Genomic DNA, 24,442 nt, shown 5'->3' on the forward strand with positions numbered 1-24,442 from the left:
TGTTTGATACTAAAAAAGGCGTAATACAGGGAAAGAGAGATTGTTTACTGTTAAAAGAATGATCTTTCTGGGTGTATTGGGCAGGAGGATAGAGAAGTCTTTTTATTTTATGTTTTAGACACTCCTGTCCTCTATTTATGATAAACAGGGGCGTACCTGTAATTCAGCATCTTTTTATTATTAATATAAGGGTGGGCTGACTGCTTAGAGAGGATTATGGAGTCTAATCCTTTTCTATAACAGATTGGCAGTTTTCTCCGTTCTCTCTTCTCTCTTTTCTCCTCTCTTTCTTTTCTGGTTCGAACTTCATTGTAGCTCTGCTGTACAACATTTTCACATTTGCATAACAAAAATCTACACACAATTCATTACTCTTATATTGTAACTTCCTTATCTCTGCAGGTTGACATTTGCTGTTTTGACAAGACAGGAACTCTTACTTCAGATGACATGGTATGGGAGTAGGCGAATTGGCTTTTATGCTTGGTTGTTGGTTGCTGCCCTTATTTTGATTTGATTCTGACAAATCTTTTTCAGGAGTTCCGTGGAGTGGTAGGCTTATCTGACAGTCTGGATTTACAGTCAGATATGGCTAAAGTGCCTATTCACACATTAGAAATTCTTGCTTCTTGTCATGCTTTGGTGTTTGTGGACAACAAGCTGGTTAGTATGAAATCTGAGATATGTAATTATTTCTTTTCTCTTTCATTTTTCTTTTATATTTTTCTTGTCCTTAGGGTTAGTGGGTGATGCTGAAAACAGGGGAAGAATCTATATAGTGGCAATCTGTTTTACTAATGTGGTTGATTTCTCTGAACTAGAAATATTTGTTTCTGCTTCTTAAGAGTGTCAATGGGTTGTAGTGTTGTAAAAGAGCTCTTTATGTTGACTTATTGTTCAATGCACCTAGGATGATTCTTTTTATTGAAGTTCTAGGTTTCTCACTTGTTGAGTTGATGATGTTTCCTATTTGTTATGTGCTGTTTATGTATTTTATTTTGCAACATCTAAGTTTCTAATAGCTGCCGTTATGTTTTTTATTCTTATATTGTTGGTAGGGCCAATATTGTCATTGTATGTTATGTGCATTTCTGCAAATTCTACCCCTACTCTTTAAGATAAAGTGGTATTCTACTAGGCTTTCCACGTACATGGTACACCTTTAATAAATTTTCCCTTTTCAGAGAGACAATTATAACATGATGTTAGTGATTAAGGAAAGAGTGGCACGCCACTTAATAGTAAGTGATGGTGTCCTAACTTTTACAATCTAATCTCCGAGCACCTGTCCGGTCCGGGTGTGGAAGAGAGAAAAAAACTGCAGTTTTAATTTCCTCCACTGTAGGAGGGAGAGTTAACTGCATATTATCAGCTTCAGTAATATAGTAAGGAATAATATCCAGCAGGACGTCTAAGATATGGAATTGTTCAGCCGAAAGAATATTTTCAAAATAATGAATGCCCTCTGAAATAATTTGATTCTGGTTTGTGATAGAAGAACCATCCTGTAGAAAAATCTCCTTCATCAAAGAAGTATGCTGATTAGCTTTCACAGTGGCATGGAAAAATTTTGTGTTGCAGTCTCCCTCTGTAAGCCATTTCACTCTTGATTTCTGCTTCCAATAGATTTCTTCTTGTAGAAGCCAGTGATGCAGATTTTGCTTAGCTTCTTTAAGGCTGGTGAGACTTTCAAATGTATTATTTTTAGCATGAAACACGTCCTTTCTGAGAACATATCTCCTGCAAATTTGATATTTTGAAAGAGATCACCAAGGACATTTTTGTTCCAGGATCTGAGACAGCCTTTCAACCGTTTCAACATGAAGACAAGCCTTCGAAGAGGAGAACCCGGAGCAGGTAAGCTCCAATTCATAGTTACAGTAGGAAGAAAGGAATCACGATTCAGCCACATCTGCTGAAATCTGAACATGGAAGGGCCTGCTTCAGAATCATCTAGAACTTTGCAAAGAGGGCAGTTGTCTGAATATAAACTGTTCAAGTGATTGACCGGAAAAGAGAGAAAATTGGAGAGCCAAGTTTTGTTTTCCAAACCATGACCTAGTTGAGCCCATAAATGAGCTTGATCTTCTCTCCCATTGCACCAAGTAAAAGTATTGCCCTCAAAGCCAAGGTCATGCAAACCGACTGAGAAAATAAAATCCTGGAAATTTCTCATTGACTCCAAATTAGGACTGATACCCCCAAGTTTTTTAGAAGGATCCAGGATAGCATTGAAATTTCACAGGAGAAGGAAAGGCAAGGTGTTATTATTCAACGCATCACTAAGAGTCATCCACAACTGTTGACGTTCCTGCACAGAACATCTATCATGGACAACAAAAGCACAAAGGGGTCTAAACCCGGAATCTCTACTAAGCAACAAATAATTGAATCAGTAGTAAAAATAGAAGCAACTAAAATTGACGGTGCCACATCACTACCACCCGGAAATCATCTTCACTATTTACTAGAAAACCTCCAAAGTTCATTCTCTGCATGAGGGAAGACATTTTAGATGTGGGAACCTTAGGTTTGACCAGAGGTAACAGTCCCACATTATTATAAGTTCTTCAGTTTTTTTTTTTCTTTTATTTCAATGATGAATAGTGAGGCTGTTACCCAGACCCCTAGTATTCCAAAATAAAGTATTCATCATTCAAGAGAAGAGAAGGACACACCTTGACTCGCTTGGGATCTAGTTACCCTTTTCTCAAATGGGGGAACGCTATAGTCCTTTTTTTTTCCTTCCTTTCTGCTTGACTTGTTGAAAAGCAGATTCATCAACTATTCTTACCTCAGTTGGTTGAGACTCTTGAATGTCTGCAGGTACAAGATCTGGAACCGAAGTTATGTCCCCAATTTTGACAGCCATCTCGGGGAGCGTTTGACCCTTCATGATCTGATAGTTTTTTCATGGCTAACACCTTGTCACCAATTCTGTCATGGAAACCTTTCAGATTTTGCGAGAGAAGCAGATGATCGCCTTTCCTAGGTTCAGATTGAGTGAGTCTGTCAGACATGCCACTAAAAGTGTCAGCTTTTTCCAGTCTCACGGTGATGTCATATTTGGAAACTGGGATGCATGGCTTCACAGAGTTGAACAACTGTGTCTGTGACCGGGGAAGCTATATTAACTATGCTTGGATTATAAATATCTGTGTCGACCATGATGGTTTGATGATCACCCAGACTGTTGTTTGATTCTTTCTGCTTTTCATTTTCAGTTTCAGCAACTTCAAGTGAAACACCATCATTTTCTTTTTTGCCAGAGGAGGAATCATCTCCACCAGAAGGTTTGGTAATTGGAACATATTGCTCTGCCAGTTCTCCACTAGTATTATTTATCTTTGAGGTTTCAAAAGAGTGGCCGATTTTGTAGCAGTTGTTACAGTAAGAAGGAAAGTTTTTGTAGACTATTTCCTACTAAAAACCTTAACATTTGGAGCAAATCCAAACCCTAGAAGGGTGCTACTTCAATAAATCAAGTTGATGCAAACCCTAGCTGTAGAAGTTCTTGAGAGAGTACCAGTGGTCTGATTGAAGTTGATAATAGGACGTACCACCATGGCTATTGAACGAGGCAAGTTCTCCACATAAAAATTTAACTAGGGTAGTAGCCCATACCTCATTCTGTAGGCAAAATGTTTTGTAAAGAAAATCTTTGATCTCAGGCAGAGGAGGATGGCCATGCATACACTTTCCAACCAGTGCCCATTTGAGAACTTCATAAGACTATAGACAAGGGAAAGAAAATGAGGTTCCAGGTTGTAGATCTTTGGAAAAAAGTTTTTAAGGTAGAAGCAAAGTCATTTCTGCTCGAAGAGATGAGGCTGAAAGGGTTGCAGGGTTTGAAGATTAGGGAAGCTAAGAAAGGGATGGTGATGCTAGCAGGGTTAGAAGTGATTCAATGGGTCAAGGAGCTTGTGGAGCAAGCAAGTTACAAGGGCAAGCAAACCAACTGCAAACAATATCTCTCTGAAGATGGAAGAAAATATGTGATAGAAAGCAAGGTAAACTCTAAAGGGTCTTTCATATCACTAGCAGAGTACTTTGGTAAGGGAAAGAAGCAGATTGTCTGCTTCCCAGAGGGAAGGCAGAGTCTTGGATGGAAGGAGATAAGTGGGGCTTTGGGAGAAATACTGAAATGGAAGATAGGAAAACAAGGAGGTACAACAAAGGAGGGAAAAACAGAGAGAGAAACAGATAACTCTTATACAAGTCAAGATAAGATGGACAAGCAGGAGTTTCTTGTAGTGGCGAATAGTGCAAGGAGACAAGGAATAAGAGTGAATCTAGAGAAAGAAGATTGGGAAAAGAAACTTATAATTGTAGCTAGCTCCTGGGTAAAGAATTGGAAGGCAGTTGCAGATCTGTTAATAGTAAGGCTGAAGTTGAAGAAAACCTTCATTTTAACAACCTTTGAGAAATGTAAGGCAGTGCTGGATTTGCTTGAAGATAGAGTGGAAGTCATGGCCTTAAACATCTAGTCCAATATTGGAAATTTCACAATCTCAAGCTGGTGACCAGGATCAAACTTGAGAGACATCTTTGTAGAAGATGGGGTTCTAGTGAGACTGTTGGGCCTGCCTTTTCACCTGTGGAGGCAAGAAATTTCCGTATCGGTTGCAAATTTGTGTGGTGCGACCCTTGATGGTGCTTACTGGGGAGATTTCCACTTTGCAGCTATCAGTCTAAGTGCAGTAAAACCAGAGGAGATACCGCGGAAAGTGGAGCTGAGGGTGGAAGGGAAGGTTGTCTCAGTTTGGCTAGTATCAGCCATTGAAGCTCGGCTTTGGAGAGAGGCACGCAGATAGGGAGATGAGAAAGTTGAGGAAGAAGCTCTGTGTGGCACTAGAGGATTGGTGGATTCAAATGTAAATGGACCTTGCACCAAAATGGAAGCTAAAGATCTGGGGAGACCAAAAGACAGAGGAATAGGAGGGCTTTCTTAAGCGTGTAGTTGAAGGCAACAAGATGACAGGTAGCTGGACCTATGCACAGGTGGTTTCAGGCGCCAACCAAACAGGATTTAAAATAGGGGAGGGGTTGGCCCAGGTAAAGTCCAAAGCAGTTGGGCCAGTTGTAGGCCTAAACCAGAATGTGTCTAGTAAAGAGGGCTTACAGGTGTCCAAAGATGGGCATATGAAAAAGCCCACTGCCCAAGACTTATCAAGTGGGTCGAATGGTAAATTGGCCCAAGTAAGTGGTTTAGACTTAAGTAAGTCATGTGACTCTTTAAAAAGTCACATGGTTGAATAATTGGGAAATAAAGTGGCCCGAGTGAGTAGCTTAGACTTAAGTCACGTGACTCTTTAAAAGGTCACATGGTTGAACAGTTGGGAATTATAGTGGCCCAAGTGAATGGCTTAGACTTAAGTAAGTCATGTGACTCTTTAAAAGGTCACATGGTTGAACAGTTGGGAGACTCTATAGTCAAGAAGAATGGTCCATCACCTTCTTCATCGAGCTGTTCTGTTGGGTGCTGCAATTCTGGAGCAGCTTCAGCCAGAAATAGCTCGCTGCAATGGGTGCTGGCTAAGGTTTTAAACAGGGTTTCATCGGATAGGCCGTAGGCAGAATCCCAGATCTGTGAAGAGAAGTCTGCCCCAACTTGGGGAAGAAGGGTGGTCCGATGAAGAGATCAGTGAAAACTCAGATGGGAGTGATACAGAAAGTCTGGCCAGCTTAAATCTGCAAGTAAAAGTGAACATGTGGGAAGAGGAAAGCTTCAATACAGAACTTCTGTTCTTAGAAGAGGACTCGATAGGAGGTGGTGATGTCAAAGGGGACTACGAGAAGTTTACAGTGACTTCAAGAGCTGGGCTTGGTTCACCTCTTTCGGGTGAGGGAGTCATTCTAAATACAGTAGCAGACCTTGAAAACGAAGTGACTGATACCACGTTTGTGCTTGATAAAGGACAAAGAGGGCCAGATACAACCCTTGATTTGATGCTATCTAAGGAATTGGAGAAGTTAAAAACTACTGAGAGTGGTTTGCTCAGTAGGGGTGTTATTATGGAATCAAATGGGGAACAACCTAACCAAGTGATGGACAAAGAGCAAGATTTTGGTGAGCTGGTAGGAGATGGTCACTACCAACCAGTCTTTGAGGACCAACTTAGAGACAAGCTACAAAGCCTTAGGAATTCGCCGAAAGAGTATTCTTTGGCAGGAAGAGCTTTCCAACCTGTAGTTCCCACTGTGGAATTCGGTTTACCCAGAGTCCTGGTCTCTTAGCTGAGAGGGAAACCCTTCTCTTCCACCGATCCTATCCTGGCTTCCACCCAAGGTATGGCTGTGACTTTCCATTTTGGTACTAACTCCTTGTCTTTTGCCTTTGTCCTAGACTCCTAGCCAACCATATTGCCACTTCCACATCCTATTGAAGGGGTGAATAAAGGAAGGAAAATAGTTTCACAGGAAGAAGAGGAGCTGGGAGAGAAAATTTGGAAGCTGGTAGAAACTTTTCTGGAAAAAATGAAAAGGAGAGAAGTTGAAACAAGAAGTTGGGGTAAGATTCTAGAGGATGGGAGAGTAGTTGGAAACGTGTAGACATGGGAGGTAGAGAAAGAGGTGAGTAATGAGGAAGAGGAGGGAGGAGGACCAAATGAAACTGATAAGGAGGATTCAGTTGCACAATTTGTTGAGCAAATGGGCTGTAAAATAAAGGATCCAAATGAGTTGGAGGTATTTTTTGAGGAAAGGAAAGGTAGAGAGAAAACCAAGGAAGAGGAAGTTGAGTGGGTCAGAAAGGCTAAGGCGAGATGTAGAAGAAGATAAGGAGTTCAGTGAGAGAAAGGGTAGAAGAAGAGGGACCAATTGAAAAGAGGACAGGTAAGGGTTTTTTTAGAAAGTGGTGATGAAGATTCTCAATTGGAATGTTAGGGGGTTAGGAAAAGGTCTTTAATAAAAGAAGTAATAAGAAGAGAGGATCTAGATTTGGTGCTGATTCAGGACCCTAAGCTGATGGAGTTTGACAGGAGATGGGCTAGATCGGTGTGGCAAGTAAGGGGCATCAATTGGGCTTTTTGTCCTTTGTGGGGAAGGTTAGGAGGCTTAGTGACAATGTGGAAAGAAGATGTTTTTGAGGGAGTGGAGAAGCCGATTGGGAAGTTTACTGTTTCTATCAAGTTAAGACACATGGTAGATGGATTTGAGTGGGTATCAACTAATGTGTATGGTCCAACTAGTTATAGAGAGAGCATTGTCTAGGGTAACATCAGATCATTGGCCTATTACCTTAATGAGAGAGGATCTCGGTACTAGAGGGGCCCACTCCTTTCAAATTTGAGAACATGTGGCTATCTCACCCTGGGTTTATTGAGTTGGTGGAATGACACTAACCCAAGTGCTATTTGGGAGGGGATGAAATTTCATTGGAAGTTGAAGGAATTAAAAAGGAAGATTAAGGAGTGGAATATTCTACAATTTGGAAGTATTGAAGAGAGAAATCATGAAGTGATCAATCAGATTGAGGAGTTTGATGCCAAAGAAAGGGGAGGCAATTTTGAAGTGAGAGACAAACAAGAAAGATGGAAGCTCAGGAAGCAACTAGAAGACATCCTATTCAAAGAGGAAGTCAGCTGGAGGCAAAAGTCTAGACATAAGTGGGTGAAAGAAGGTGATAGAAACACCAAATTTTTTTCATGCAATGGCCAATGGTAGAAGAAGGAAAAATCTGATTTCTAAATTGGAGATAGATGGGGTGTCAGTATCTCAACAAGATGAGATTGCTAGGGCCTTTGTGGAGCATTTTAAGTTTTTATATAGAAGGCCTTTAAACTAGAGAATCTTTGTGGAAGGGTTAGATTGGCCAAAATTGTTCGAGGAGAAGAAGATGTGGCTTGAAAGAAATTTTGAGTTTGAGGAAATAAGGGAAGCGGTTTTTTCAATGGATTGAGCTAAAGCACCAGGACGGAATGGCTTTACCATGGCTTTTTACCAAGACTATTGGGAGATATTAAAGGAGGATATCTTTAAAGTGTTTTTTGAATTTTTCTAGAGGGGAGTAATAAATCCGGGACTGAACTCAACTTTTATTGCTTTGGTCCCAAAGAAAGTGGGAGCAAGTCATCCAAGAGACTTTAGACCCATTAGTTTGGTTAATAGCTTGTATAAAATCATTGCGAAGGTCTTGTCTAGAAGAATTAGAGAGGTGCTTCCGAAGCTAATCTCACAGAATCAAGGGGCTTTTGTTGGAAATATGCAGACTGTGGATCAAATTCTAATTGCCAATGAGTGTGTGGAGGATATGCGGAGAACAAGGAGGAAAGGGATTGTGTGCAAGTTGGATTTAGAGAAGGCTTATGATACGGTTGATTGATCTTTTTTGATGCAAGTGTTGGATCTCTTTGGTTTTGGGGAGAAATGGTGTAAATGGATCCTGGGTTGTATAGAGACTTGTTATTACTCCATCTTGGTAAATGGAAAGGTAGTTGATTACTTCCTGGCTATTAGGGGAATTAGACAAGGGGACCCCCTCTCTCCATTTCTTTTCACCTTGATCGCTGAATTGTTGGGGAGGCTAATTGAGAAAGCAAATTCAAGAAGTCTTGTGAGGGGATGGAGAGTTGGACAAGACAACATTCCTATCACCCACTTACAGTTTGCTGATGATACAATTCTATTTTGTGAGGGGGAGGAAGTGAGATGGGCCAAAAACTTGAAGTTGGTGATTCAAGTGTTCGAACAAATGTCAAATATGAAGGTGAACTTTGATAAGAGCTGTGTGGTGGGGATCAATATGGAAGAAAGAGCTATATTGGAGAGGGCTGAAGCTTTGGGTTGTACAGTGTCTCAATGGCCGCTAAACTATTTGGGGATGCCCTTAGGGGATAACCTGAGGAAAGAGAGCTTTTGGAGCCTTGTAATTGATAGATTTGCTAAGAAGCTAGCCTCTTGGAAGAAGAACTATTTATCTCTGGGTGGTAGAATTACTTTGATCAAGTCTACACTAGCTAGTTTGCATGTGTATTACTAATCAGTTTTTAGGATCCCAGTGAAGATAAGTAGGATTTTGGAGAAGTTAATGAGACTTCTTGTGGGAACGTGGGGAGGAAGGATCACAGGGTGAATTGGGAACTAGTCTCTAGGAGTAGAGATGACGGAGGGTTAGGTTTAGGTAACATTCGGAGGAAAAATGAAGCCTTGTTGGGGAAATGGCTGTGGAGGTTGGGGGGTGAGAGGGATAAACTGTGGACAAGGGTAATTCTAAGTATTCATGGTCAAGTGGATGATGGCTGGGACACTGGGACTTTGGCAAGGTCTGTTGGTGCCTCTCCTTGGAAATTTATACATGCCATTCTTCCTTCCTTTTTGCAGCACATCAGATATGATCTCTGCTCTGTGAATCAGGTAAAGTTTTGGGAGCACATTTGGGTGGGTGAGATACCTTTGAAAGACCAATTCCCTTCCTTGTATCCCTTAAGCCTCTTCTAAGCCCCAGATCCCAATCAAACCCAAAATTAGACTGAGAAGGAACTAAAAAACGGACACAACCTTGCTTTTAAATCGGGAAAGTGGATGTATAGCTTGAAAATGCCATGAATCTGGTTCAGATCTTAGACCGGGTGGTGTTGGACCCCTTTGAGAGGGATAAGAGACCGTGGACCCTAACTCCCTCTAGAACCATCTCTTGTGCCTCTTTCTTCAAGTTCCTACTGCCTTCATCCAGTCCATTTGCACAAAACTTTCCAGTTAAGGATGTTTGGGGTGAGCTGATTCCTCCAAGGATTGGAGCCTTTTATTGGGAAGCCTTCCTCGGAGGATGTAATACATGTGACGTACTCCAAAAAAAGGGGCCTTCTTGGTGCTTGTCTCCGAATTGGTGCATTCTTTGCAAGGCTAATGGTGAAAGCTCGTACCACTTATTAGTTTCTTGCCCCTTTGCTACTGATCTTTGGCAATGGTTTCTTTCCTCTTTTGGTTGCAGGTGGACCCCACCGCCAAACATTCAAAGTTTGTTTAGCCCCTCTTCTTTGGTTGGCCAAACAAAAGGGGAAGGATAATGTGGAGATGTGTGAGGGCTGCTGTTTGTTGGACTCTTTGGGAGGAAAGGAACACCAGAATTTTCTCTGAAATTGAAAGAAGTAAAGAATGCCTTATTGAAGTAGTAACAATGAGGGTGGTACATTGGCTGAAATCCTTGGACCTGTTTGTTGATATTTCTACGGAAATGTTGCTGAATAGCTGGCTGAATTCTGCTCCTGCTCGTTCTTTAGTTTGTCCTGTGTGGTCACCACCAGGAAGTGGACTTATAAAGCTAAACTTCGATGGAAGTAGTGAAGGAAATCCAGGTCCATCAGGTGTAGGAGGGGTTTTCAGAGATGAGGATCGGAAGGTGCTCGCTTTGTATTCAGGTTCCATTGGGTTTGGAGACTCTCTCAAAGTTGAGGTCTATGCAGTACTGGAGGGTATAAGGAAGTCTAAGGAACTGAATATACAAAAGTTAGTCGTTGAAGGGGAAAGCTGGTCTTAAGTTGGTTACAGGAAGGTAGTGGACTTTGGAAATATGCTAATGAGAGGAGGGAGATAAAGTGGCTAACTAGAGGAATGGAAATCAAGTTTCAGTGGGTCAAGAGAACAGCAAAGCAGGGGGTGGAAAGGGATCAAATGTTTTCGGCTGTTCTGTAAATTTTTCTTCTTTGTTATCTTCCCGGAGAGAGCTAAGCCTGTTTATCTCTCTTTGGAGCGCTGTAACTAAATTCTTTTAATCTAATGAATTCCAGTTATTGATAAAAAAAAAGACTTTTCTAGAACTTCATCAGGGAAGAAGATTGCTGGTTCACCTTGTTTCAGACTAGGCAGAACCATAGGAACATCCACAGATGGTTTTGTAAGAGGAGAGAGATGAGAGAGAGCGGAAGAAAAAGACAGCTTTGAGAGAGGAGGTTGATAACCTGCAGAGGATGTCATTGGAGAAGATTAAGATCGCCTAGGGTTTCATGCCTAGAGTCACCATCTGGTTGAAAGAATTCTTAATTTGGATTTTCTTTTTTTTTTTTTTTTTAATTTAATATCTGTATCTTTTTCGTAGTGTATTGATCAGTTTGCTCAATATGCCAACAATACGGGTATGACTAAGGTTCAAAATATTGATTCAGGCTGATACACCGGTTGGGGCGTATCAGTCCGTATCTTTGCTCGCTTTTATATTTTTTAGATTTTTTAATCTGGTTTAGAGGGATTGGTTTAAGGCCCGTCTAACCACTGAACCAGGTCACACCCTGAAACACCCCCTGTAGAGGCATATCAGTGGCCTCCTGATACGATACGTATTGACTGATATGGCCTAATATGTGTCGAAATTTTGATGCTTGGGTACGATATGGTGGAACAAAGATGATACCACCTATTTCCCACTGTACCCTGTATCAAAGCTTCAAAGATACGATATGATACACCCATTATCAGGCATATCGTGTTGAAATTTTAAACCTTGTGTGTGAGTATAGGACTGCTTATGAGTCGTATTAGTTTCCTCAGAAGGTTTACCAACAATTTAATACTTTGCGATAGTGCGAAATAGAAGTTGATATATTCTCATATCATCAAGGAGGGGAAGATTTGACTTATGGACTGAATATGAATTAGTGGACATGGGAGATGATCTTTCAGCTCGTTGTGTGTTGTTTATGATGATACATTTTGATAAAAGAAAGATTATGTATTTTCTAATGCATTTTAGGCTGATGTATGAATTTGTTAGGTCTAATACACTCAATATGGAGACTCTACTAGACCTGGATACTTTTCTTGGGAAAGCTTTTGAGAGATGAAACCAGGTTGGTTACTCAAACTACATTTGATGGGAAGAGGAATTCTAATTTTGATGTTGTTTCTCATGTAACTAGATCCAAGGGCAAGAAAGGTTTTTCTTGGGTATAGTGTTAGGAATGCAAGGAATTCAGGCATGTAGTTTTACATTGTAAGAAGAAGAATCCCTAAACTTACTACAAGTAGTAAGGGCATATCATTATAGACTGTCCTAGCGAGCCCCAAGAGGGGTGGGTGCAGTCAAAAGGAGGGCTCACATAAGGTATATCAAACTCTTATAGAGGGTTCATATGGCTCATCCACTATTGCTTCATTGTTGGTGAAGGTGGTTACTTCAGGTGTCATGATAAAGAAGATTTGTCAGCTTATGTTCTTGGCTTTTTCTTTTATTTTCTAAACTATTGGCTTGTTCAGTAAATCTCGTGATTTTGGTTCTTTGTTCTTCACCTAATCATCTTTCATTATCGACTCTGGTGCCTCAAATCATCTGACAAGGGCTTTTGTTGGTCAGTCTCTTAAACCCAACTCCTCTAATAGGCATAGTTGTTTGTTTTGGTAATTGTCATCTTCATTTTTTTTAAAGATACTAATAAAGCTTGCATTACATGTTGCTCGCCTAAGAGCCATGTTTTACTATTTCCTTCTTGTAATGAGCATGCAACTATACCATTTTAGTTAATGTATAGTGATATTTGGTTGTCTTTAGTTGTCTCTAGATTGGGTTACAAATACTTTGAGAGTTTTATTGATGTTTGTCGCCACTTCACTTGGATTTACTTTCTCTACAAGAACCCAGGAGTTTTTTCAACCTTTCAACTTTTTCTTGCTCGGGTTTCTACTCATTTCAAAACCAATATATGCATCCCATGCTCTGATTCAGATTGAGAATATTTTGATGAAGACTTCCAAAACTACTTAAGCAATAAGGCCTTCAATCAAAAAAATCTTCTCTTAGTACTCAACAACAAAATGGAATGGTAGAATGAAAGAATAAGCATATCTTGAGTGTTGTGAGAGCCCTTTTGCAAGATTTTCTTGTACCTTTTGGTTTTGGGTGGAGGTGGACACCATTGTTTTTTACTTTATAAACCTACTTTCCTCATCAATTTTGGATAATTCTTCTCCTTTTCAAGCTCTTTTCAGTTGTCATTTACACTTTTCAATACTTCATGTATTTGGTTGTCTTTTTTGTCCTTCCTCAACAAGAACACACTAAGCTAATTGTTCAAGCTTCTTTGTGTTCTTTTGTGGGCTATATTCTTGATCACAAGGGTTTTTCTTTGTTATGATCCTAAATTTCGTTGCATTTGTCTATTCTTGCAATGTTATCTTTCTTGAGAATATCTCTTTCTTTGAACATATTGTTATGTTATTTTTTTTTATCAGTAAAAACATATTGCTATGTTATCTGTTCCTTCTTTAGTTGTTATATAGCTTTGACTATTTAGATTCTTCAGAAGCATCTACATCTATTTTGAAGCCTTTTTTGACCTTCTTACATAAGTGACTGCTTGCTTTAGCACCTAAGCCTCTTCTTCATCACTAGACTGTGGTTATCCTAATTTATTGACTCCTTTAAGTTCCTTTATACCTCCATCTATGTCTACTGCATCTTTTTCTCTTACCTTATGTTATTCCCTTGGGCTGTGTTTGGTTTGAAGGAAAAAGTAGGGAAAGGAAGGGAAATGTAGGGTAACCTATACAAGTTTTGTAAAGGTTTCCCTACATTTTCCTTCAAACCAAACACAGTGTTAGAGTATCTTGACCTCTTGGCTACTATTGTTTTCTTTTAAACCAGATTTACTTTTCTGCTGTGTTGTCTTCTAAAAATATTCCCAAGTCTCACCAGCAAATTGCAGCCATCCCTCATTAAGAAAATGCCTTGGACACAGAACTTTAGGTTCTTCTAAAAAATGACTCTTGGGAGCTTGTCATGCCTCCTAATGCTTTTATCATTGGTATAGCCAATGGGTTTATTTGGCAAGGTTGGATAATGCGAGTATGGAATAGATTTTGATGAAATATTTGCTCTGGTGGCAAAGATGACTGCTTTTTTATTACTCCGTGCTATTTCTGTAGTTAAACAATGAGAGATTCATAGGATAAATGTGAAGAATGCCTTTTTTCATGGGGAGTGGTAGGAAATTTTGTATATGGAGCCCTGTCCCGAGTATTGTGGCAACCCCTAACTTGTTTGTCGTCTCAAGTGATCCTTATATGGTCTTAAGCAGAACTTGGTTTGAGAGATTCACTTTCATTATGGAAGTTGGCAGTGCTTCTACCATATGTTGATATTATCATCACATGGAATGATTAGGCAGGGATTATTAATTTGAAGAATCTCTTGAGTGAGTCTTTTAAGATGAAGGACTTGGGTTATTTGACTTACTTTTTGGGCTTCAAAGTGACTCTTAACTCTCGTGGTTACTTTGTTAACCAACATAAATATGCAGCAGATCTTGTTGAGTTGGCTAATCTTACTAATTACCGATACTTTCAATGTGCAGCATCTTTCTCACTCTGTTACGGTGAGCATAACACACTGAACCTCATGGAGGAGTTCTTTTCGGGGGGGGGGGGGGTGAGTGATGCAAAGCGTCATTCCTTGCTACCCCAAAATAATAAAATGCAGCCCATCCAATCTCCATCAGACCCTAAGCTGGCCAGAAGTCAATTCTTTAAACAATAGGACCACTCCAAGATGGCTAAAGTGCTTTCTCAAAGAGGCGATACCAGCCGTAAAGCATCACTGTTAGTTCAACTTAGAGTTATTTTTCAAATCTAAGTACAATAAGGTTTATTTTAAGACAGGTAGAACATATTTTATGGCAGTTTCTTTTGGAATTAATAAAGGCAGTTTAGTTCTTTCTCCTGCTCCTCTTCTCTGGTTTACACAAAAACCAGAGGATCTCAGTTTAGACCCTAGTGGTTTCGATATTGCTAGAACTCTGCCTCTAGTGTTTTACGGACTGCTTGGTGAAAAGTACAGCAGTGACACTATTTAATCCTGCTTGTTACACAAGAATAGTAGCTACATCTTGGTAGCTGCAACTTCTCTTTCTCTTTGTTTTTTTTTTTTTTTTTTTCATTTATGGGCATTGCTGGAAGCTTCGTCTTCATGTTTAACTTTCGTTTATGGTAGCTGCAACTTCTCTTTCTCTTTGTTTTTTTTTTTTTTTTTTTTCATTTATGGGCATTGCTGGAAGCTTCGTCTTCATGTTTAACTTTCGTTTATGGTAGCTGCAAGCCCAGCTACCATACATGATGGTGTATGAAAGCCTAGAAGATCTATAAACATGTTACTGTACTTGAAGTTCTATGGTAATATTGGAGATTGTCAGAATAAAACATTAAAATAGAATCCTTAATAATTTATAATAAAAGCTCATGCAGAGTTGTCACGACTAGACTTGTTCATGGGTCGGGTAGCCTGACGGCCCGACCCACATCCTGGTCGGGCTTGGACATGTAATTAGGCCCGCGGGCCTGACCTCGGGCCCAAAACAGCAAGCTCGACTGTGTTTCAGGCCGGGCTCAGGATTTGTCAAAAAAGCCCGGCCCGAGCCCGACCCATGAATAGGTCTAGTCACGACGCCTAGGCGACAAGGCGCCCTTGGAGGCTCGCCTCGCCCAGTCGCCTAGTAGTTTTGTATACTGTCTTATTAAAAAAAAATATTCATTTTTTGTGTTTATAAACTAATTTCTTTTTATTATTTTCTTATTTGTTAGGGTTTAATCAACACAAACATTGCTAACTGCTGTAATGAACCCTCAAAGACTTCTGAATTTGAACCAATAAGGGAAAACCTTAAAGTTTTGTCTAATCAACACATTTCTTTCTCCACATCTTCCACCATTTCTTTTCGTCTTTTCCTATAACAAAAATAGGGGTTCAGTCCCCATATTTATTGAAATTTCTTTTCTTTCTTAGTTTTCTTCTCATAAATATGTTGATTTTCTAGACATAAACATGAAGTTTATAATTTTCTTATGAAAATTATGGATAGTTATTAAGGAAAGATGGTTATGGAACCTAGGGAACTACCTTGGATATGTATTTTTCACTTAAAAAAATCCATTGCCTATGCAACGCCTAGGCGCCTGCCTAGCCCCCCTGTCGCCTAGCCTCCCATTGGCGCCTTGAAAACTATGAGCTCATGCATTAATACATGAAGTTCTACAAAAATTTTATAGACCATCATTACAAAAGAAAATGAAAAAAAATGAACAAATAACAAGAAAGCAGTAATTTAAACGTAATATTTGAGATAAAATATCCATAAAAAGAAATAACAAAAATAAAAACAAAGAATTACATTAATTGCTTTTTAGAGTAAAACTAATTTTATAAATAAAATATTTTTTGCATAATAAAATTATTAAATGTTTATATTTTTTCAGAATAATAAAATTATATTTAATGGTTTATATGCTTTAATTCTTGTTTTCAATTTAAATTTATGTAATTTAATTCTGTTATTTTAGTATAAAATTAAAATTTATAACAAATTACAATTGAATTTAAGCAAAAAATGATAAACTTGTAAACAGGACAATTCTTAGTTTAAACATAATACTTAAGATACAAATAAACAAAGAATATTAAGGAATAAACTAGTCTTTTACTAGAATAAAATGAGATGCATACATGAAGTTTTATTTCATACAAATGAGATATTAAGGGCCTATTTGGTTCATGGGAATAGGGGTCTGGATCAGAATTGAAATGGTACATGTTGATTCCAACTGTGTGGTTGGGTAGAATCAGAATCCTATTCCCATTTCTTGTGGAATTTATTCCCTCATTTGAGAGAAAGGCCATTCCCTTCCCCCCCTTGGGAATAGATCCTATTCCAGATGATTTCAATTCTGATTCTGATTCCTGTCTGAACCATACAAGTAATAGACCATTCAGATTTTGATTCTGACTGTGAACCAAACAGACCCTAAATTATTGATAAGATATTATTTTATTTTCAATTATAAATAGGTAAACTTGTCCATACTCCATACTCCATAAAATAGTAAATAGGATTACCAAAAAAATTGACATAGAATGTCTAAAATAAAAATTAAAAGAAATTTTAATAATATAATGATTGCAAATTATAATTCTTAACAAAAAAAATAATGCTGTTTTGGGTGTTAACTGCGAACTCTTGAAGTTTACTTCTTCACTTTGTGTGATGGTTTGTTATAAGATAATTGTCTACAAGGGTATATCAATGCTTATTTTATCACTTTACACAATATCATTGCATCTCTTCACATATTTCACAATATTTTTCACTATGTCTATACTTTTTACAACATTTCTATTCAACATTTTTGACATTTTGGTTGTTTGTCCTAGATTTTGATGACCGTCATTTCCATGGACACCAACATTCTAAACCTTGCCAAAAAAGGTCAAATTAAGTTATATATTTAACTTCAATAAGTGTACCTTGATTTTCACCCCTATTAAGTTATATATTGGCCTCCAATAAAAGATATTAGTCCATAAAACTATATTTACATTTAATCCAAGATTAGCTTCACCAATTAAACAATGTCATCAACAAACAACAACACCATGGCTGAACCATTGTGAAGACCTATTGTAAATGTATTTAATGTCTGTCTCTCATACAAGTGTTCTAACATTGATTTTTACACTCTCACACATAACCTTGATTAGGTCCACATACCTAATTGGCACTCCTTTTGTTTTGAACATCCATCATATGAAGATCTCTCTTCATTTCTCTTAAAATTTCTACAAATCATCTCATAAGACTGCTTCCATTGTTGCCCCTAGCATAAATTGAAATTTGTTCTCTGAGATTTGCTGATGTTATAACATTTGGTCAATTATTTTCTCCCAATGTTTCACAGTATAGCTCATGAGTTTAATCCTGTAGTAGTCATTAGGACATTATGTATTAAATTTGTTTTTAAATATAGGAACCATAGTGCTATTTCTCCATTCATTGAGCATCTTTTCCTTCATTATCTTAGTAAATAGTTTAGTCATCCATAATAAACCTAACTCTCTCATACCGTTCCACACTTTATTACGTTCCTACAAGTCTCAATGCCTTTTCCTTCATTTTATTTGGCACATGCTTCACTAAAGTAATTCTAATTCTATGATGGTACATGTTATTTTTAACACTGTTAGTGTTAGCACCCTCTAAATGTTCTTCGTTTACTGATTTTTCAAAATACTTTTTCCATCTTTCCTTGATTGTCCCATCTTTTACCAAGATTCTTTGATCTTCCAATTTAGCGTACTTAAAATGGTTTAAATCTCTATCTTTACTATCTCTTATCTTTGCTAGTTTATAAATTCCATTTTCTTCCTCTTTAGTGCATAGTTTATAATTTCACCACAAAGTGGCTGCTCTTAGACTCGAATCCATGTTGTCACGCTTGACAGCTTAAGATTTTAGCATTACACCAAGTAATAGTAAAATGCCCATTGCTACTTTCTTTATGTAATTAGCCATTTGTTGTCACATAGGATTAGTCTTCCCATCAAAATTCCATTTTCCTTCTTCTATTAGCTTGCCTTTAAAATATGCTAGTTTTTGTTTTAGTTATTGCCACCTAATTATTGGTTGTCTATTTTCTTCTTTATTTCTCCTCCATTTGTAATGCACACTTCTACCATCACTCATCTATGTTGTTTGGTGAAGATTTCCCCTAGAATAACTTTGCAATTTGAATTTTCTTGGATTAATCCTTCTAAGTTTCCCCAATATTTTCTTTTAAACCCACTTGAGGTGTATCCACCCTAATTATGTTAATGATTTCCTCTTCATTATCTGCTGTTATTTTTTTATTCTTATATTGTCAGCAGGGGCAGTATTCCCATTTAAATTTGTTTTGTCCATATAAATAGGCATCATATTCTTTGTTTCCTTATCATTAATTTTTTTTAAACCCAAAAATTTACTCCCAGTGGAGGGTTGGTTTATTAATTCCAAAAAAAGAACCTATGAGGGGGGTGGGGGCATAAAAACCTTACCCCTCTGAAAATTTTTACAACTTAGGGTCTGGATCATAGATATACACAAGAAGTCCGGATGATAGATATACAACTTAGGGTCTGAAAATCTCTGGAAGCCACTTTTTAACTTGGTAAATAACAAATTCAGAGCAAGAAAATTTCCCATCCCATCTTCTTGACTTCTTCTATTCCATTCTTTCCAAATTTCCCTGCAAATGATATTATGATAAGTGGGCAAGTAGCAGCCTTGAGTTAATAGAATCGGAATCAAAGATTTCTACCCCAAGGTTATACTGAAGAAAGTCTAAACCTTTCTTGCTGAAGCACCATGAATAGAAAAGGTGGTCAAGAGATTAATTGAGAGAGACTTACAGCAAGAACATTTTGACAGCAAAGGAATTCCAATTTGTTGAATTTAAGCATCAACTGCAACCTTACGTTTATAGAGCTTCCAGCAGAAGTAAGTTATTTTCAAAGGAACCTTATTGTTCCAAATCCACCGAAAAACATCCATGGAGGGATTCCTTCCTCTTATAAATTCCCAAGCTGTGGTAAAAGCACCATCTGAATTCTGCAACCAAACAAACCTATCTTGATTAGAAGTCCGAGTTCCACTAGATTGGATTTCGTTAATGAGCTCTATAGATAGACAGTCGTCTACCCTACTAAGATCCCAACTGCCATCAGTATTAAGCACATCACAAATCTGGAGAGAGATATCAACTGAATCATGGTCTTCAACCACATTAAGAAGCTCTACCAGTACAGGAACTTCGAACAGGCAGCTTTGCTAGGTGGACATGGTTGTTCTGGAAATATTTGGCATGAAAAAAGGAGGCCCAAAGAGACGGTTGAGTGAAGCAGCGCCAAAGAGATTTTAATCTGAAGCAATTTGAAGCTTCTAGGCTTCGAATATGGAGCCGCCTTCAATTAGGGGGTGGAAAATCTCACTCCAAATGATCCAATGATGCTTACCCTCCAGATTAGAACCTGACCAAAGAAAATTAGCCGTAATGGCTTCAATCCGTCTAATGACACCTTTGGGAACATTGGTGGCGGCAAGAAGGCGGATAGGCAAGCTTGAAAGAACATGTCTGAGAAGCACCAACTTCTTATTCTTTCATTCATTGTCATCTTTCCTTTCCTTATTCTTAATCTCTCTGCTGATCTTTCAATTTTATTAATTATGAATTATATTAGGTTCATTCTTTCATTCATAGGATAAAACATGCTACTATCATGTGAAACTGATTCAGCACCCGAAAATATCACCATCTCCTAATTTAGTTGGAGCTCTGGGTTCACAAGCCCCAAATTTCCTGTAAGATTGATGGCTATACCCTAGGAGTAAACCTAAGCTTTCTCCAAATCCCAAGTCTTAATCCTATGAATCCCACCCTTGTCCTTGTTCCTTGAGTGGGATAGGCAGTAATTAGTTGATCAACATTGAAACCAGTCCAATGCTATTGATTTGGATGCCACTCTACTATCTAAAAATAAACATTTTTATTTTATTTTCTACAGTTATGTACCTGATTTGTAAAATTGTAAAGGAAAGCTGACCTATCAATGTGCTAAACTGATTGCCAAGAAAAACTGAAGCATAGTATTATAAGATAGTATTGTTTTGTTGCACCTCAAGGTAGATCCTGACTGAGAGTATTCTTGATTGCTTAACCCTAAGAGCCAAATTGTTTTTTTTTTTTTTTGTGGAGAAGAATATGGAAAATCCACTAGATATGGTTGAATATGGAAAAGAATCATGTCATAGTTTCCTAATTTAGAATTCTATAATTTTCTCAAAATCCACTGTTGAATTATAGGTTGGCGATCCTCTTGAAAAGGCTGCACTTAAAGCTATAGATTGGATTTATACTTCTGATGAGAAGTTGATGCCTAAGAGGTAAGCTGTATTATTAATTTCCTTCCTTGATCAGTAGTTCTGTAGTTGGTACATTTGAATTGTATTAGCAATTTAGCATGATGGTATATGGTTATGGTGGTAAGTGCATGCTCCAGTACACATTAGAAAGGTTTTGGGGCTATATTAATTGCCATTTATATTTTGTGCCTACCATATGTAGTTTCTATAGTTGGTCTATTTTCTTACTGTGTGTGTGTGTGTGTATATATATATTTCCTATATGTTAGTTGTATTTGTTATCGTTTTCAGTTCAACAACCATGGCATGATTGGAAAGCAGTGTAATTAATTCCAAATTTACCCAATTATTTAACTTAAGAAACTCCATCTTGTATCAGAAATAAATTTAAGATTTTCCCTGCATCTATCTGTGCATAACAGTGATTGGAAATTTTGAAGGCTCTTCTGAGTCATAGAGATTTGAAATGCCATGGGTTCCTAGCTGTGACTTGGTTTGATCTTCTATATCTTGACTGCATTGTTGCAATTGAATCTTTGGTGTCCAGGTTGATGGTTTTCCTCTTCAAATTTTCATTTTTAAGACAAAAAAATCTAAGTAAAAGAACATAAAAAAATCAAAAGAAAAAGAAAAGAAGGGGCTCTGTCAATTAGGTTTATGTGAACTACCTGGTCACTTAACTTGCTACTTTTTCTACTACCACTACTAGTGCTGCTATAGATAATGAAAATGTTATAGAAACAAGGGAAAAAGGGCATATGAGACCTCTGCCTTTGTATTCGTCAACTATTTCTCTCCATAACATTTTTTATCTGCTTTGCATTTGTAGGGGAGGTGGCCATGCTGTGCAGATTGTACATAGATATCATTTTGCATCTCACTTAAAGAGAATGGCGGTGGTTGTTCGTGTTCAGGAGGAATTTTTTGCTTTTGTGAAGGTTTGTTGGTTAATTTTAATTTCATGTGCAGGCTGTGCATTGTTAACAGAGGTATTTAGATATAAAGATGTGCCAATTACCATCTAGTATTATGATCAATGTTCAAATTAGAGGTTGAACATTGAAAAGAAGAATGTGGTGGATAAATAGATTGTTACTTCTTTACCTTTTAAAGCAAATGATCAGGGAGGGTTCAAGCCTCTCAACTCACATTTTCTTTAAAATATGTTTGAGGCATATATGAACGAAAATAAATAAATGGATTAATTGTAACAAAAAATACAAATAAAGGAAGGTTCATTGGTTCAAATCTTGCCATTAACATTTTTAAATTTCCATTCATTTAGTGACCAGAACAGTTTTATAAAACCGGGATTGGTTCTCCAGTTATACTGGTTGGTTAACCTGTCCAACCAGCTTGTCGGGTCTGGTTTTCTAAAAACTGATTATGACTGTTAAAACAAGGAAGAACATGGACAAAAATCATTGATACTTGAAATTTATGCTGGTCTATTTGTTCATGACTTCCAAGTTTACAGCAATAAAAACTAATATATTCTATTAAGCTTCTATGGTCATGCAGAGGGTTAATTGTTTCCATGGGCCATTCTTTCAAGCTTAGAATTTTTACTCCAAATTGGGCAGAAAATATGTAATCCACAAGAAATAGCTCTTGCACAATTGACCTTCACAATCTAAAGATGCATTATCCATTGTCCCATGAAGGATTTGTTAGAATCAGATTGAACAGGGATACTTGGTAAAAATGAGTATTCTTGGCTAGAAGAACATGTGCATTTGTTGCTTAAAGATTGGGGGGAGTTGAAAATCAGCAATACATTACAGATATCTACAAAATACTCCTAACACTACACTTCCTTGTAATTGTGACATACTTAATTCAAATAAAAGTCTGAAAAATCTTATGTTGTTGACTGGTTAGACGAAAGCCCAGTCTAATTTATATTCTTTATATGTGTTTTTACTGCATTTTAGTAGGATTTCGTTTTCTGTTGGAAATAGGAGGAATGATATAGTGGTCATTTTTAAATGGAAAATAATGTCATCAACTCTTCTTATACTGGAGCAAACTCTATTTGTTTTCAAGATGTTTCTATTGTTTCAGGGTGCACCAGAAACCATTCAGGATCGGCTGATTGATTTGCCTTTCACGTATGTCCAGACATACAAGAAATATACACGTCAAGGGTCTCGAGTTTTGGCCCTTGCATACAAGCGTCTTGCTGAAATGACGGTAAAACTCTTTTATGTTGTAAATCATGTTTCAAGCTGCTGGATATTTTCCCTTTTTCCTTTTTTCTTTGTAATGGATCACTTATTTCTGCAGAATGTATTACTGGATCAATTATTTCTTTGTGAAGCCTTCCCCTTTTCTTTTGTTATGCAAAAAGCAGTCAGAAAGTAAAACATAGAGTGATTATATGCATTCATGTAGCTGACCCCATAGTGTTGGATGGGAATTAGATGATGATGATGATGATAGAGTGTTGATGATTCAGTTTAAAAGTGATATATTTTATTGGTTATGATTGAAAGTAATAGTATTATGAAATTAGTAATGTAATGCATGTTTATATGCAATATTCATTGTTATTTGGATTTCTTGTAGTCAATTCAATTCATAAGAAATTGAAAATATAGTAAGTTCCAACATGGATCATGCTCCAGGCCTGATTTGATGTATTGTGGCTTTGCTAGAAACCAAAAAACAGAGCAAACTCATTATTCAGATGGTCTACACAAGAAAGGAAAAACGTGGGTTTAAATCTGTTGAACAGCAAACTAACTAAGTGGGTCTTGATCTTGATTCTTGAACCACTACAGCTGTCCGTGTACAAAACTAAATAAGTTAGCTGAGGAATAAGAGGCTTACCTTGAGTTCGATTCATTTTCTGCTCCCTCTCTCTCTCTCTATTGATTTCAGGAGATGACACTTTCTCAAAGTAGTGTCTGAGTTGGGCAGAAGCCCAACATTTGGTATCGGAGCTAATGCCACGCACTCGGTCAAATACCATGGAAGACAGGTTTGATCATATGGAAATTGGCCTGCACAAAGTTACCAACGATCTCCAAAACATCAAAGAGTCCCTGAATGCTATATTAGCTCAGATAGGAAGAAGCACCATAGACAACAACTTGGAAGGAGATCAGGAAATCACCGGTCGAGAACACAAACAACCCATTATTTGATTTGGAAAACTCAATTTTCCTAGATACGCTGGGGACAATCCAATTTCCTAGATTTTTAAGGCCGAGTGGTACTTTGAATTTCATGAGACCCAAGCCACCAGTGCGTCCTAGTTGCTTCATTCCACTTGGAAGGCGAGGCTGTAACCTGGTTTCAATGGTTCAAGCATCAGGTCTCGTGGGCAGACTCCACCAAAGTTCTGTGTGTGCGATTTGGTCCAACAGGGTTTGAGAATCATGACGAAGCCCTGCCCAAGCACTACATTTGGATTACTTTCCAGAAATACCAACAAGAATTTGAAAAACTAGCAAACCAAGTACACAGTTGGCTAGAAACATTCCTGCTTGGATGCTTCCTCGGCGGCCTTCGTGACGACATTAGAATCGAGATGAAAAGCATGCAACCCTCCTCTATTATGGCTGCCATCAGACTTGTAGAGATATAGGAGGAGAAGATAAATCAATTGAGGAAAATAGGATGGTTTGGTCCTCCAATAAAAAACCCTCCCAAGATTGAGCCGGTATAGTCTAGGTCAATAATATCACAGATCCAAGACTTCAGCGCACTTTCCCAAGCGTTGCTGCCCTTCAAGAAACTCTCTTGGACTGAAATGCGAATCATCGGGAACAAGGCCTCTCCTATAA

General features: G+C 38.0%; 1 protein-coding gene across 2 annotated transcripts in view; it reads left to right on the forward strand.

Moving 5' to 3' along the window:
* The window catches only part of PDR2 (phosphate deficiency response 2), a 74,376-nt gene that overhangs the window by 25,460 nt on the left and 24,474 nt on the right, over nucleotides 1-24,442 (forward strand). For both annotated transcript variants that reach the window (XM_010247394.3, XM_010247395.3), the window contains exons 12-16: nucleotides 403-453; nucleotides 538-663; nucleotides 20,593-20,672; nucleotides 21,481-21,589; nucleotides 22,716-22,844. In XM_010247394.3, coding sequence (XP_010245696.1) covers nucleotides 403-453; nucleotides 538-663; nucleotides 20,593-20,672; nucleotides 21,481-21,589; nucleotides 22,716-22,844 — 495 coding nt within the window. The remainder of the gene's footprint in view (nucleotides 1-402; nucleotides 454-537; nucleotides 664-20,592; nucleotides 20,673-21,480; nucleotides 21,590-22,715; nucleotides 22,845-24,442) is intronic.

Source organism: Nelumbo nucifera, chromosome 3 (assembly GCF_055504915.1).
Source record: "Nelumbo nucifera cultivar China Antique chromosome 3, China Antique-T2T, whole genome shotgun sequence".
Classification (NCBI taxonomy): Eukaryota; Viridiplantae; Streptophyta; class Magnoliopsida; order Proteales; family Nelumbonaceae; genus Nelumbo; species Nelumbo nucifera.